Genomic DNA, 15,386 nt, shown 5'->3' on the forward strand with positions numbered 1-15,386 from the left:
ACACAGTGATGTAAGGTAACTAAGTACATTTACTTAAGTAATGTACTTAACTAACATTTTTAGGTATTTGTACTTGAGTATTTCCAATTTCCAATACTTTTACTTCTATTCCACTACATCTCGGATCCAAATATTGTACTTTTACTCTACTAAATTTATTTGAAAACATATATATTAAAAAAATATAAATTATAATATTATAAAACATACATACCGTAAAACGACTTTATCCCTATTTTATACCGTGGCTACTTGAAAATAGACAATCTACAAGCTTCCAAACATTTTTGTACAAAAAATTGCTCCCATGTAGATCTGCTATTTTCAAACATTTTGTACTTTTACTCAAGTACATTAGGAATTATAGCATGTAGAATGAAATGTTTTGAATTGGTCATTAAGTCTGTAAATGTCATATATTAGTAAAGTCATATATCCATAAAGAGTAATGTAGTCAAAGAAATGATCAAAATCTTAAGAACAATGTTATTTTTAGCCAACACACACTCACAATATCAGCAATGAAACACACAGACACACACACCGGCGTGCGCAGACTGCGCACTCGCGCACAGACACACACACACACCGCACGCATGCGCACACACACACACACACACACGCACACGCACACAGCACACACACGCACACGCACACACACACACACACACACACACACACACACACACACAAAATTGTTGGACAAACCAATCTGTGTAGTGTTAATGGAAAGTATTGACTTTCTAACCTGTGGTATTGGGTGATGCTTTGTTGGGAGGTTTTGGGGAGCCGGTCTTTCCCCCCAGCCCGCTCCTACTGGCCAGGCCTGGAGCAGGGCTAGGAGAGTACGGAACGTCCAAGTCCGCCAGAAGCGAGGGGTCTGCTTTTAGCCTCTTTTTTCCTCCGACCCCCGCTGTCTCATTCTTAGGAGGCTGAGCTGGAGAAGATCTGAGAAAAGTGATAGAGTACTAACTATAAATTTGATAAAATAGCTGAGATGCATGTACCGGTAGTTTTATTATAAATATGTGCTGCAGTGTGTGTGTGTGTGTGTGTGTGTGTGTGTGTGTGTGTGTGTGTGTGTGTGTGTGTAGGGCTGTCTCGATTATGGCATTTTACATGACGATTAATTTTCCCTCAAATAATTGCGATTAACGATTTAATTGTGTTTTTGTTGTTGACAATTACGTTTATGTTTGACTTTTAGGCTTTGAAGTTGCACATGGTAGATATGACACATAACCTAAATATACAAAGAAATTACTGACATATTTGACAACTTTATACTTAAAAAAGAACATTGATAGTGGAAATAGCCGATCTACAAGCTCACAACGCGTCGCGATGCGACGCGTTGTGAGCTTGTAGATCTGCTATTTCCACTATTTCGGACATTTTTCAACATTCACGATTATGACGATTATGACAAAATAATTGCGATAATGTCAAATAATCACGATTAGACGATTATGTAATAATTGTGATAAGTGTGTGTGTGTGTGTGTGTGTGTGTGTGTGTGTGTGTGTGTGTGTGTGTGTGTGTGTGTGTGTGTGTGTGTGCGTTACTAACTTGTCAGTCTTCTTTAGTGCTACATTGGTCCACGTTGGCTTAGTGTTGTTGTTCTCCTCAGTCAGTTTCTTAGAGAGGAAGGCTGCAGCCTGGCTCTTGCTATTGCTATTGCTAGTGTTCTCCTCTTTGGACCAAAGCTTTCCAGAAGCTCCACTTGGCCCAGCTGCTTTAGCCTCATTCCTAGACCCGCCATGATCATTCAAACCAGCCGTGCTAACAACCACTCTCACATCCTGCCCTGTCCTTAACCCCTGACCTTGTCCACTGTCCACATTCAACCATCTGTTCAGTGTCGACGTCTTCTTCTTGTCCTGCTCTTCAGCAGCAGAGTTATCAGGCCCGGTTTGGAAGAACTTGAGCTTGGCCTGATGCGTTTTAGTTGAGGCGACTGAGGTTCGCGGGGCTGGAGTGGGTGTGGTGGAGATCGTGGACGTGGGGATAAGACTGCTCCGTGGTGATGCAGAGGGCCTTGGAGTGATGGTGACAGTGGTGGTGGTGGTGGTTGTGGGGTCATGGGTGGTCCGTGAGGCTGGGACGGGGTAGGCGGTGGTGGATGCAGAATTTGCCCGATTTCCCGTCCCTGCAGAAGAAAGAGCCGAAGCAGGCCGCCATGGAGATGATGTGGGCAGATTCCCAGAGGTGGTGGCTTGAGGGCTGGACTTCTCCGTCTTGCCGCTCAACCAGGTAGGGCCCAGTTTGGAGGGTGCAGGGGTTGGGTTAGCTATGTTGGTTTTTAAAGGGACTGATTGAGGTGCGTTTCTGGCCACGTCTCTTAATGGTGTGCTTTCAGGGAACACAGACCTGCAGTATGGAGAAATCAGAGTGAATGGAGGTTATTTATGTTGGCTAGCCTTCAAATGCTGTATGTAGTCAGAATTACCGCCACTCCCAAAAATGTCCTTCAGGCACTTTTGCATACTTTGCATAATTGTTGAAGTATTGTGTTTCAGTGGTAATCTACTCTGTGGGCAAGTAGTCTGCATGTCTTTAAGCCTAGAGAAGAGCTGGTAGGCATTAAATACTTGGATTGCCTAGTCAATTTATTTGGAATATGAGACCCTGTGCTTATTTGCTTTTTTTTGTCTGGCAGGCCTGGAGCCTATAATTCCTCACTGTAAAAATGTAAGTCACTAGAATTATAAATGAACTAAGATTATTTCCAGTTACAAGACAAACTGTGGAACAAAACCTTACTTTGCACAGTTCCTGTGATAGAGTTTCCCATCCACTAGATGTCGCTGCACCAAGTGAACATGCTTGTCACAGGATGCACACTTGTTGCTTAGAGTGCCTGTCCGATGGGAGCGGTCATGTAACACCTTGGTTTGATGGGAGATTGAAATGGAAGGAACAGGAAGAGAAATTAGTTACAGTTGAAGGAGTAAGAAAAGCATGACATGTAAAAACTTGTCACGGATGTATTAAAGGGATATTTACATTTTTTTAATTGTTTAAATTGTATTGTCTACTCAGGCTTTTGTGAGCACCCGAACAGTTTTTAAATTGCTCAGTTCAGTATTTAGATATTTGATGTTCTTTTTATCAGACATGCCCCCTTCCTATGCAAACCCATTGTAAGTTCAAACATTTTAACCATAATAAATTAATTGAAAACACCTGTACTTCCGGTTCTGTTTTTTTTTGCTAGCTATGGCTTGTCATCTCCTCAAAATTGCCTACTTGGATAGATAACTCCAGTCTCCAGTCAATATATTTCACTCAATGTGTGTCGTTTAAGGAGCCAATCAAAGTTGTAACTCTGTGGGGCTGAAGTGCAATGAGACCAGACAGTCTACCTGTGACGTAGCGCTGGCTGCTGTTGTGGAGGGTCTGGCAGGTGAGGGGGTGGGGTTGATGATGAGGTTGGAGGAGGGAGGGCGGTTCTCTGTGGCAGGCGTGGAGGAAGGGTACGCCTTAGAGACCACAGGCTGGTTCTTCTTCCCAGATGGTTCTTCTGCAGAGCCATCTGCTGGGCGCTTTATACCTGCCATACCTCCAACTGCAGTGGAATCACGCACGCACGCACGCACGCACACGCACACACATATACACACACACATATGACCCCAACCTTCAGTCCTGCTACTGACCTTTGACTACTGACACCTGCATGGACTCTGGCACAATTGCATAATGTACTATTAGCTGAACTCTCCGAAAGATGCCTGTTAACTGTTAAGCATGACTGTACTTATATGCATTATATTATTGTTGATAGATTGTACATATTCATCTGGTTACATAGTGTTCATCTGGATACTCACTGTTGAAGGTCTGTTGACTGTATATTCATTCTCATATTCACTGTTGATACTGTACACATTCCCTATGTACTGTATGTATGTACCTCCTGGGGTACATACATACACACATGGCCTCAAAGAGGCTCATGCTGTAAAAACAAGCGCTTTCCCACATGAACTGTAACATATACTGTTCGTATATATATTAATGAATAGATTTCATTTCATTAATTAATTAATTAATTAATTCATCTTGGTTTGGTTCTCCATTCTCACTGCTGTTGCTGCTGTGACACCTCCGGGGGTCAATAAGGTTTTATCTTATCACTAGGCCATCCTGTCTAGTGTCCATACTATACACAGATGAAGAGCAGAGAAGAGAGGCAGAGCCAAACAATAGGAAGACTCTTCAACTCACTGGGCGAGCGACCATGGAAGTAGTTGTAGTACTGGGAGACGTATGTGATGACACTGAGGCGGTCAGGGATTTTAAGAGCCACCATGTCCTCTGCATCCAACAGGGCTGGAATCCCCAGCTTCTCCTGCGCCACCTGGAATGCCTGGAAACAAAATAAAACACATGGAATTGATTTGTATCCAACAGATTTCGATCATTTATTTTACCATGAATACAATCGAGGATCAAACATCATACAGTACATGACATTTACAGACTTCAAGACATTTCATTCCACGTTTTATATCCTTGTTCAATTCTTGCAATGACAATTGGAAGATTCCCAGAAAAGTGAAAAACTATTTATTCCTGACCTTAATTATACAGCAAATTGTCTTCTGTAAGGTTCTACTCTTTTCAGTAATCCTTTGTCTTCTAGGTCACAAATGACATTTCAATAATACAAACTGTGTTGTAGTGGTTTTTTTTGTACTAGTGGGACACTATTCTATTAATGATGTCAGGCGCACTTCGCAGTTACAGGCACATGCATTTTACTTCAACTAAAGTTCGGGCTGCTTTGCGGCCCTCACATCTAGAGTTGTAGTAATGCGTAATGCCCTTGTCATTATCCCGAATGAAAACTTTTACGGCACTGGTTCTCTTTCCCCTGGAGAAGGCTGTGTAGAGTTGGCCATAAGCAAACACAGGTTGAGGCAAGTAGATGCCATAATCGTTCAATCTCTTGGCCCTGTCCCTTATTGACGGTAACAGAGAAAGCTAAGCGGATAGGGAACTGTCGTCTAATGAAGGTGAAGGGAAGCTCATCAACTCTGTCATTGTGAAGTATTCTTGGGAGGAAGAATGTTTTACCCCTGTTTGTGCCTACTGCAATCTCACACTCAATGACTTTGTCCATCATTTGCATTACCACCATAATGGTGCCATTCTTAAGAGTGCGGTCGGGATCTGCTTGCAGGTTTCTAATCAGCATGACTGTTGAGTCTACTTTCAACGTCAGGTTATGATCAGGGATTCCAGAGGGTGTCAGTGATCCCTGATGACATCAGTAGGACTAACAAACATGTTAGTATAGTGTAATAATTTAGTTCATGAATCCATCAGCCACTATTATCCAAACGTTCTCTTTGGACTGCTTCAGAACATCCAACACTTGACAGTATGCCTACACCTCACAGTATTTAGCAGGTCACACAATGGACCATTGATATGCATCCAGCCAAGTTCATTCCTCTATGTTAATTCACGCTGTTGAATCTCAGCAGCTTTTGCAAGCTTTGGTAAGTGGTGTGTGAATGGTTTGAGCGATACGTGAGGTAGACGCACGCACTCATTATGTACATACGTCCATGCTCCTACTCAAAAGACTGGCGGGACACCGCGGTACTGCATGCAATGTCAGAGCACTGAACCACTCTATACCCAATCTGGCTGGGAACCCATCATCAAAGAAAGGGTGACGCCCACTCGGTCTGTCTCTCTTCCATAGCCATCATTGACTCTGTCTCGAGAGATTGCTGTATACGAAGCATGGGCTGAAAATAATAGATATATGGTGTATAGGAAATGGTGCATGGATCATGTAAAACAGAGGTGTGATGAAGGCAGAGGTGTGTGTGTGTACAATTTGTTCTTCTTATACTCACAGATTGAATGACGATACACAAAAATGAAGCCCTATTATTTCTCCCTGACACATCTACACGAGTGTGACGCAGAGAAAAGAGAAAGTGGAGTTTATCACCTGGATTCCATGAAGCAGTTCCATGGAAGCAGGAGCGGAAAACAGATTTAATGACAAGCAGAGGCATGTCAGACACACACACACGCGCGCACGCACGCACACACACACACACACGCACACACACACTCAGGAGATGATTATCTCCTGAGCTATAAAACCGTGTTTATTATCATTTTATTGTGGCTCTGTGTGAGTTTTGTTTCACGTAGTTTTCAGAGAGCCTTTGCTATTGTTTGCTGGATTTTAGTTTCCTGTTTCCTTGACAGTTTTAATGTGTTAATAGATTAAGCCAAAAAAGTATTTTGTTTATTATATGTGGTTGTTATGTATGCTTGGCTCTCTCATAAACAGCTATGCTATTTGCAGAAATTACACACAATTGTTCGGTTACTCATCATTTCATAGATCAGACCTACCCTTTACAGTAAGTTGAGAGGAGCTATTTTGGGACACAATGAGAGAGCATTTTCTTTGAGCAGATTAATAACTAATCTGGAGAAGTCTCTCTTTGTATCTTGGTAACTGCCAGTGGTAACACTTAATAGGTGGATTCAGGCCAGTATATCCTTATATAACTACTGTGATGCCACTTTCACTTTTGAAATGAGGTCAGCCTGTATAATACAAACTGTCATGTTAATTCACTTGACAGAGGCAAACCTTTAATTGCTCCAACTAACACCACAATCATCATGGGAATGAGTTGTGTTGCAATATGTTGCTTTTCACAGCCACATGTACGCCCCCTACTATCCTTCTGTTATTTTTACTTTCACTTCTCTTCAATTTTTACTACATCTGTGACACATAAATGTCACATTTATTGACCAGAGAATGAGCTGCACAATCTGTCCAACCTCAAGCAGCGCTGCCATTCTGTATACACGACCATACCGTTTTGTGTTAAACCAAGGAGCTGGAGTAAGTAAAAAAACAGCAGAGATAATGGATGAAAGAGTATTAGTGTATGATGCTAAGTTGCATCCTTAGTATTCATTCTGTTTACTGATAATGCTACAGCACTGGCAGCATATTGCTCTGATAGGAAACAATTCAATATGCCATGCAGAAATGAACACGAACCACACACATCTTACCAGTTTATTGTTTTCATAGACATCATCCTTCTTCAGGGAATCAAAATTGCTGCCAGAGAGAGAGAGAGAGAGAGAGAGAGAGAGGGGGAGGGAGGGGGGTGGGGGTTAATTAAGTCATATTATTAATATAACCAATAATGATTCTTCATTATTTTGTTTACAAGTTCAGCCATTCGGTAATTTATGCACAAATCCCTCATAAATTATCTGACACCCTTGAGCATCTATGATTCTACCATAAGTGCCACTTCATTTTGTGACTAATATTCACTTTGAATTCATGTTCTCATTGTGACGTTCTTACAATAATTTACAAAACTGAAATAAAGATGATGTAACAGACAACAAAAGCGTATTCAAAATCATTCCTCCCAGTTCCTCTAATGCCATTTTCACAGAGATTGCTTTTATAAATGCTTGTCAATTTTATTCATTACAGTGAGTAATCTTGTGCCCAGAGACACTCAAGTTCTTCACTTCTTGAAATATCTAAACAAAACAATCAATCCCAAAACAAGTCCTGGATTTTTTGCTTGCCCAAACGCATCAGCATTCCAACAACGCAGATTTGTTTTTCTTTTTTTTTCTGTCGAAAGAATAAATAAAATAAATAAAGCATTTTAAAATTATATATTCAAGAGTGCCTTGAACCTTCTGGGGGAAAACAACCCAGGAGGAGTCTTTCTTCCAATGTGTTGTTTTTGGATTATTTGAGCACCTTCAAAGAGCACCATGACTACAATAACTCTTGTGACTGTACAGCCTAGGATTCCCAGGTGAGTGCATCGGTTTATTCTGACTTTTGAGCAGTGCTCCTGGAAGAAGCTAAGTTCCAAGTAACATCTGGCTTTGTCCGGTTCGCAAAAAATGTCCGGTACCAAACAAAAATCGGACATTGAAGCATGGCATACATCTGGCCTAGATATAGCCTCGCGTAGCTAGGCTTACTCATTTGCCAAGAGAAAAGCCCTGGTCAAGATATAAGGCAGAGACCGTTCTAGGAGATGGGGCTGAATTTTCCCGAAGTAATTTGTTTCACGGTGCGTCTTCCTTGCAAACGTATTCCTCGCTGGGAAAACTCTGGTCTACGTCTCCTGCTCTGTTGGTTACGCTCGCAATAAACAATATACTACTAACAAAAACATTGATTCAAGCGGTGTTACACTTAGTTAAAAGCTACAGTCTATTTTAGTTTTTTCGCTGGGGAATGTAAACAGATCCGCAAGACCGCAACGCATGATGTAACGTCCGCTAAACGCAGCACTTCCGCTAGAAATCTTGGAACCAAGTGGAAGTCATATCTTGCCCAGGGTGGCCTAGATATGGCCTACATCTTGGCACAACCGGCTCAAAATGTGTTGTACGCTCTGGGTCCCATTGGCCAAGCTTCGTAGGACACGCTGTGATTGGAAAGCGGGAGGCTTGATGAAATCGACAAAAAAAATAGCAACACTCACTAGGTGTGATTTTCATAATCCCAAATCATTTTTGATAATGTACAACAAGCTGCATCACAGCACCAACCAGGGTCTATGATAGTGAAACAGCTTGTAGATTTCATTGTGTTTTCATTCTGTGACGGCCCCTATGGCCTTGTAGGAATGTGTGGTGTGTGCCTTTAATAATTTTCTTGCAGTGCTGGTTTGGAGGGTGGAGTGTGAGGCAATCAGCGGAAGCCGGAAGGAGAGTCACCTGGCCAGTGCCTCTCCTCACACTATAAAAGACCTGCCTAATCAGTTCGTTCTTCCTCTTCAGTCCTCCTCAGGCCGCTGGAGCAGCAGGCCACCCCAGAAGAGCTCTTGAGTTCGCATTATGTTCTGTTAAACATTAGTCTCAGTTAAAGGTGGGCAGTTAGTTTCCCTGCCCTTTATTTTGGAAACCGTTTTTGCCTTAATTGCTTTACTTAATTGATTTTGTAAATAAAAACACACCTTCTTTTGCATTTACCTCCGTGTCGTCTCCCCTTTTTTGTGGTGGTCCTGGAGCCAGACCATCACAATTCAAATGCAATTTTTTGTGGGAACTTACAGGCACTAACCGACATGACCTGGGATGCCCAGGGATGATGTGCAGCACTTAACTCTCTGGGCCCTAGGCCAGCGAGTCTGTCTCTCTCTGCATCCACATTATGCCCCTGCATTGCAGCAGCACAAAAGACCGCTCTCTCGCATGATTCCCTTTCTTATTTCAATGAAGACAAAATACCAAAGGAGGGAGTGGACACACCCACTCTCTTAAAAAAACCTTTCATTAAAAAGGATGAGGGAGCAGCTCCTCCTGCAGAAGTTAAATTACTCTCACCTCTCATGCCATGATCACTTGGTATGGCATGTAGCATTGAGGTTTCAAAGTCATTACAAGCTCATTAAAAGAGTCAAAGGAACCTAAATTCACAGGTCATACGACAAACATTATGCACCAAATAACATCTGGGTGAAGAAAAAATGCACAGAGGAGCGATACAGTAAATATCCTAAATAAGTTGTGTGTGGGGGGGAGACAGCATTCTGACCTGGTGTAAATTACAAAATTCACCCTAAAAATTAATGTAAAATAACCCATGGGGTCAGTGAAGTTATTGCAGACACCTTAAAGTGATTTTAAACCTTTTTCATTTCAAGGAACCCCAAATTGATATGTTTTGATGATTAACTAATCATTTAGCTGGGGACCCCCGGAACACCCTCAAGGGCCATTGGTCTTTGAGGGGTCTCATCCCTGGACAACCAGACCACTAGCCTGCCTCAGTGGCTCTCAAAGAGGGGTCCAGGGACCTTCAGGGTTCCTTGGGGTCTGTAACTCTCTTATGGGGGTCGAGTTAGGGTTAGAGAACCACACTGTCACTGACTGCACTATTCTGAACTGAAGCAGATTAGAACAGCACCACTGACATGACATGACATGACATATCTCTAGGGGGCGTACGCCCACCGCCGTGTGAATTCCGTTCTGCTACTCGGCTTTCCACATTATTCCCCACAGACAGGGTTCACTGACATCCATATAATGCCAACGGAGCAATGCCATTCCCAACAAAGCTAAAAGTTAGCAAGTTTACATTAGTTATAACTAGCCTGTTCACATAGCTACAACGGGAAAGCCATTTTGCGACGTGAGAGAATTCACGTGTTGCAAGAAGGAATCGCAAACTAAAAAGGGCACGCAGTTTTCTTTTGTGCGAGAGAAAGTGGCTGTAACGAGTCGTGTCCAGTGAGCCAGCCGCCTTGCTGGCTGTTGGATGTACTGGAGTGAGTCCTACTTACATGAGGTCAGGTCTGTGTTTGTGTATGAGCGCGCAGAACGCCAGTCCGTCTCTGAAAGACGTGGTCATGTTAGTGACAGCGACATCCCGGTATCCGCTGACCTGGAGCTTACACCACTGCTGGAGAGCTTTCACGGCCGACATCTCAACAAACCGCCGCCGGACTTACAGAAACAACTAGTACTAGTCGTGACTGTTCACTGGGTGGTGTCAAAGCAGGACGGCGGATGAGAGACCAAGCCCCCACGGACGGAGAATAGAGGAGAAGAGAAGAGAAACCCCCCCAAAGTTTTCCGAGTCCCAGCCTGTCAGTAAAAGGCTGTGTATCCGGAAGGAACATGGGTTGTTGGGAAGTTCAAGAGAAACTGGAAGAAACGTTCTCACTTGACACCTGCAAAGGTCTCTGGTGACGTAGCATGGGTGGAGTTCTGCTTTTATCACTTTGTTTCTCCCTCATTGCAAACATGTACATGTAGGGGGAGTGCGTGTGGCGTGTGCGCCTCTGAGATGTAGTGGTTTATAAGTAAAAGTACTGAAAATTGGAAGTACTCCAGTAAAGTAAAAGTACCTCAAAACTGTACTGAACAAGTACAGTACTTAAGTAAATGTACTTAGTTACTTTACACCACACACACACACACACACACACACACACACACACACACACACACACACACACACACACACACACACACACACACACACACACACACACACACACACACACACACACACACACACACACACACAGAGAGAGAGAGAGAGAGAGAGAGTATTTTGCTTTAGGCCTAAGTAAAAGTAGCCTATCAATACTGCAATAGGCTACTCTGTCCTTTTACAAATAAAAGTCTGGAATTAGAAATGTAGGCTACTTGAGTAAAAGTACGAAAGTAGTCTTATTTGGCATCAAAATGTACTTAAAATAGGCTTACCAAAAGTAGAAAGTAGGCATACTCATTATGCAGAATGTCCCTGGCCATTTCAAGTTTTCAAATGTAGGCTACACACATCTTTTGAATTTCAAATGAAATGTAGGGCTGAAGTGGTTAATGTTTTAAACTTTTAATAATAATCAAAATCTACAAAGTAAGTAACTAAAAGTAACTAAAGTTTTCAAATAATTGTAGTAGAGTAAAAGTACAACGTTTGCCTCTGAGATGTAGTGGTTTAGAGGTAAAAGTACTGAAAATTGGAAGTACTCCAGTAAAATAAAAAGTCAAAACTGTACTAAAGTACAGTACTTAAGTAAATGTAGTTACTTTACACCACTGCACACACACACACACACACACACACACACACACACACACACACACACACACACACACACACACACACACACAATAGTCCAAGTCCACTGACCAACAGTTTACAGTGGATATAATACAGAACAGCGTGTCATGTAACTGTGTGAAACCACACAAACACAATAGGTGTGTCTTTTGTACAGGCCATACCTGCAGCCAACCTGCCCTGTCCTGTCCTGTCCTGTCCTGTCTGATGGGTGTGTTCACCAAGCAACATGATACCTGCCACACCATTCTGTATTAAATGCAGGTCATAAACGCCCCACAGAGCCAGTGGACCTTTGGGACAAAAACTGGCCCAGTGGCCCTCATTCAAAAACACTCACATGCGTACGTATGAACATTAGCGGAGGCATCAAAGGGAAGTGCCAGTGTTGTGGGTTATTTTTGTTTAATAAATCAGCATTTTTACATTATTCATATCCACTTCTCGTTGGCATGGCTTCGTTGTAATTTGGATCAAAGGTCCCTATTTAAATTCACATATTTAGTAAAAACAAAATCCTCTCTCTCTCTGTGAAGGTCAGGGTAGTGTTGACTTGATGCAATGTTTTGGTAAAATAAAAGCTTTTAGCGTTCATCATGTGAAACAAGCTATATCTCTTTGATAGGCCTACTTGATTTTAATCTGTTGCTGCGGAACCTGTGGGCAGGAAGAAGATCTGGCAGAAAAGTGGAACTATTCGTATTTTCTCTAAGAAAACAGATAGGCCATAGCGACATTCATGGATGGATTATGGGTAGTGAGTAGCCTATATGACATGATTGTGTGTGGGAAATAATAATATAATAATAGTGTACACCGTGAGGGAAATTCAATATTTGCAGCCCAACCCAGCTGCTTTGCTGCCCACAAGGAGCACGTGAGCAATTAGGGGTTAAGAGTCTTGCTCAGGGACACACATCGATATTGCTATCCTGGCCTGGAATCGAACCAGGGGAACTGGTTCCCCAGGCGGGCTCCCTAACCATTCAGCTATGGCCACCCCCATACTTTTCATTTACTCAAGTATTCCAAAAGTACCGTAATTTGGTCAGACATTAAACATGAAACCAGTGTACACAAACAAGCACAAAATACACACTTATGCTGACAAACATCCAAACAAACTCTATTTTATTTTTTTGTTTGTTTGAGTTATCCATATTTGGATTGTGTGTCTCGCTATATGCACACGATGCTGACCTCACACACACACGTAATCCCTGAAAATCCAGACAGGAAATGTCCCAGTCAGCAGAGGAGAATGCATTTGACAGAACCATGCTGTCTCTCGTCCCTGCACTCTGTTTCTGTCTGCCTGCCTGTCTCTCCCTCTCTCTCTCTCCTGGGGCGTCACAAGGGGAGTAACTCAAACTTTGCCTCTGGGGGGTCCCCGGAACTAAATATTTTGAGATGGGTGTCTGTGGCCAAATAGATATCATTTTGGGGGTCCTTCACATGAAAAAGTTTGAGAACCACTGACAAAGAAAATCACAATTTGCTAAAATAGCAGATCTACAAGCTCGCTGCCTGTGAGCTTGTATATCTGCTATTTTATTCTAAGTACAAAATAACGCGTAATAACGCGTTCCCAGTCTAAATGGGTTAAACCCCTCCCCCTATGAAGAACATTCATGGGGGCCCCGCAGTGAATCCTTGTACCCACTACCCAGGGCCCAGAATTTGGTGCGACACCCCTGCAGCCTGTCTCTCCCTCTCTCCCCCTCTCTCTCTCTCTCTCTCTCTGTGTGTGTGTGTGTGTGTGTGTGTGTGTGTGTGTGTGTGTGTGTGTGTGTGTGTGTGTGTGTGTGTGTGTGTGTGTGTGTGTGTGTGTGTGTGTGTGTGTGTCCCTCTCTCTAAAACCTTGTTCCCTGTTAAATGATAGGCCTATATATGCCCTGTAGACAGTCCCATCTGGAAACAGTTAGCCGGCCAGTGAATGTTTGCATAGAGCCAATGAAAACATGTTGACTGTGAGTCAGAGCAGTTTATCAGTAGTTCTGTAGGTATTAAGGTAGAGTGAATATTTGCTTTCACTTTCGGGCACATGGTAATTGAGCATATCACCTGTGTGTAGAGTGTACAGTATTATACAGTATGTTTAAAGACAAAGAATGCTGTGTGGTATGGTGGCTTGTTATCTACAATATTTGGCATCAGACCAGGACCCTGTTTTGTCCATATATCCACACCATCTATGGATGGTAAAGAGAGCAGAAGTTGTGAGATATGTGCAAGTGGAGGAGCTGTGTTTAAGTGATTAGAGAGAAACCCATTTATCTCAGTTCTCCCAAGAGACCACCTTATCTTAATGACACACACATCCTGAGACTCCAGTTATGACAGGTCAGGTCCAAGTTTATTTGTCATGTTTTAAAAAAAACAGACCGCTGTTTAAGGAACAATGTAATGCACCCTTGTGACCAACTCATCCCAACAATTGCAAAAGACAGGGCAACACAGATAGCAGTCATACAACACACTAATGAGTCACAGCACACGAGTCAGCGCAATAATAGAACAACAGCAACACTTCAAGTTAAAGTGCAGTCATGCATTAGTTGAAGGTATTTGTTGATAAGCATATGAATGGCATGGACAATATAGTCATTGTTCACATGCTGCAGCAGGGGGCCATAGTAAAACAATATAAACAATAGCTGCATAGAGAAATATTGAGAACTAGATTTCCCATCATCTGGGATCCATCCACCCGTCCATCCATCCATCTTCACCCGCTTATCTGGAATCGGGTCGCAGGGGTAACAGTTCCAACAGAGATTTCCACTGTTCCCTATCCCAGTGTTTCTCAAATGGGGGTACGTGTACCTCTAGCCTAGGGGTATGCGGGGGTACTGCAGGGGGTACGTGAGAAAAAACTAGAAAATGGGAATATGTATGGTCAATGATAAAACATTGACAGACCTTTTGTGAACCTGCTCATTTGTAAATTGTTAAACCAAATTACACCAATACCTTGATTAGGACAACTGTTATTGAATAGAAAGCCATGTTTATTTGCCATTATGCTGTTTATTTTTAACATATTGGCATGGGAACTGGACTTTTGATGTCAATTCTTCTAAGCAAAATGCTGTAGTCAGGGGTACTTGGCTTCAGAAATCAATCCCGAGGCATTCCTGAGCCAGCATGGAGATGTACTTCCTCCATCTGGTCTTCGGTCTGCCAGGGGGTCTCCTCCAATTGGGACGTGCATGGAGGACCTTCCCAGGGAGACGCTCGGGAGGTATCCATACTAGATACCCGAACCACCTAAGCTGGCTCCTTTCCAAGTGTAGGAGCACTACTACTCCAAGCTTCTCTGAGGTGTCTGAACTTCTCACCCTATCTCTAAGGGAGATGCCAGCCACCAGTCTGAGAAAACTAATTTTGTCCGCTTGTATCCACGAGGCCACAAGCTTTCGGTCATGACCCACACCTCATGACCATAGGTGAGTAGGAACTAAGATTGCTCGGTAGACAGAGCTTTGCCTTCTGGCTCAACTCTCTATTCGTCACAACAGTGCCATTCAGCAACTGGATGAGAAATACATTAATGTGACACTTGACACAGGAATACAGTGACTGAGCTTAAGAGAGGACTGAAAATAGAGCACCCATGTGCCCTGAAAATACCAAAAGAGACAGAGATGGACAGACTGGCAACGTGAGCATGTCTGTTAACGAGAGCATGCAGAGCTATCAAGATTTCAATCAGACGTGTCTATGATTATGCAAAAATAAACAAATTGATAAATATCC

General features: G+C 42.8%; 1 protein-coding gene across 1 annotated transcript in view; it reads right to left on the reverse strand.

The window, feature by feature from the left end:
* The window catches only part of LOC308282349 (MICAL-like protein 2), a gene marked incomplete at its 5' end in the record, with an annotated part of 20,991 nt that extends 10,513 nt beyond the window's left edge, over positions 1 to 10,478 (reverse strand). Inside the window, 7 exons of the mRNA XM_080722696.1 lie at positions 749 to 948; positions 1,571 to 2,371; positions 2,765 to 2,889; positions 3,367 to 3,569; positions 4,232 to 4,373; positions 7,073 to 7,121; positions 10,336 to 10,478. Coding sequence (XP_080578822.1) covers positions 749 to 948; positions 1,571 to 2,371; positions 2,765 to 2,889; positions 3,367 to 3,569; positions 4,232 to 4,373; positions 7,073 to 7,121; positions 10,336 to 10,478 — 1,663 coding nt within the window. The remainder of the gene's footprint in view (positions 1 to 748; positions 949 to 1,570; positions 2,372 to 2,764; positions 2,890 to 3,366; positions 3,570 to 4,231; positions 4,374 to 7,072; positions 7,122 to 10,335) is intronic.
* Between the last annotated feature and the right edge of the window lie 4,908 nt (positions 10,479 to 15,386).

The sequence above is a fragment of the Nannobrachium achirus genome (assembly GCF_963921795.1).
Source record: "Nannobrachium achirus genome assembly, chromosome: 3".
In the NCBI taxonomy this organism is placed as follows: domain Eukaryota; kingdom Metazoa; phylum Chordata; class Actinopteri; order Myctophiformes; family Myctophidae; genus Nannobrachium; species Nannobrachium achirus.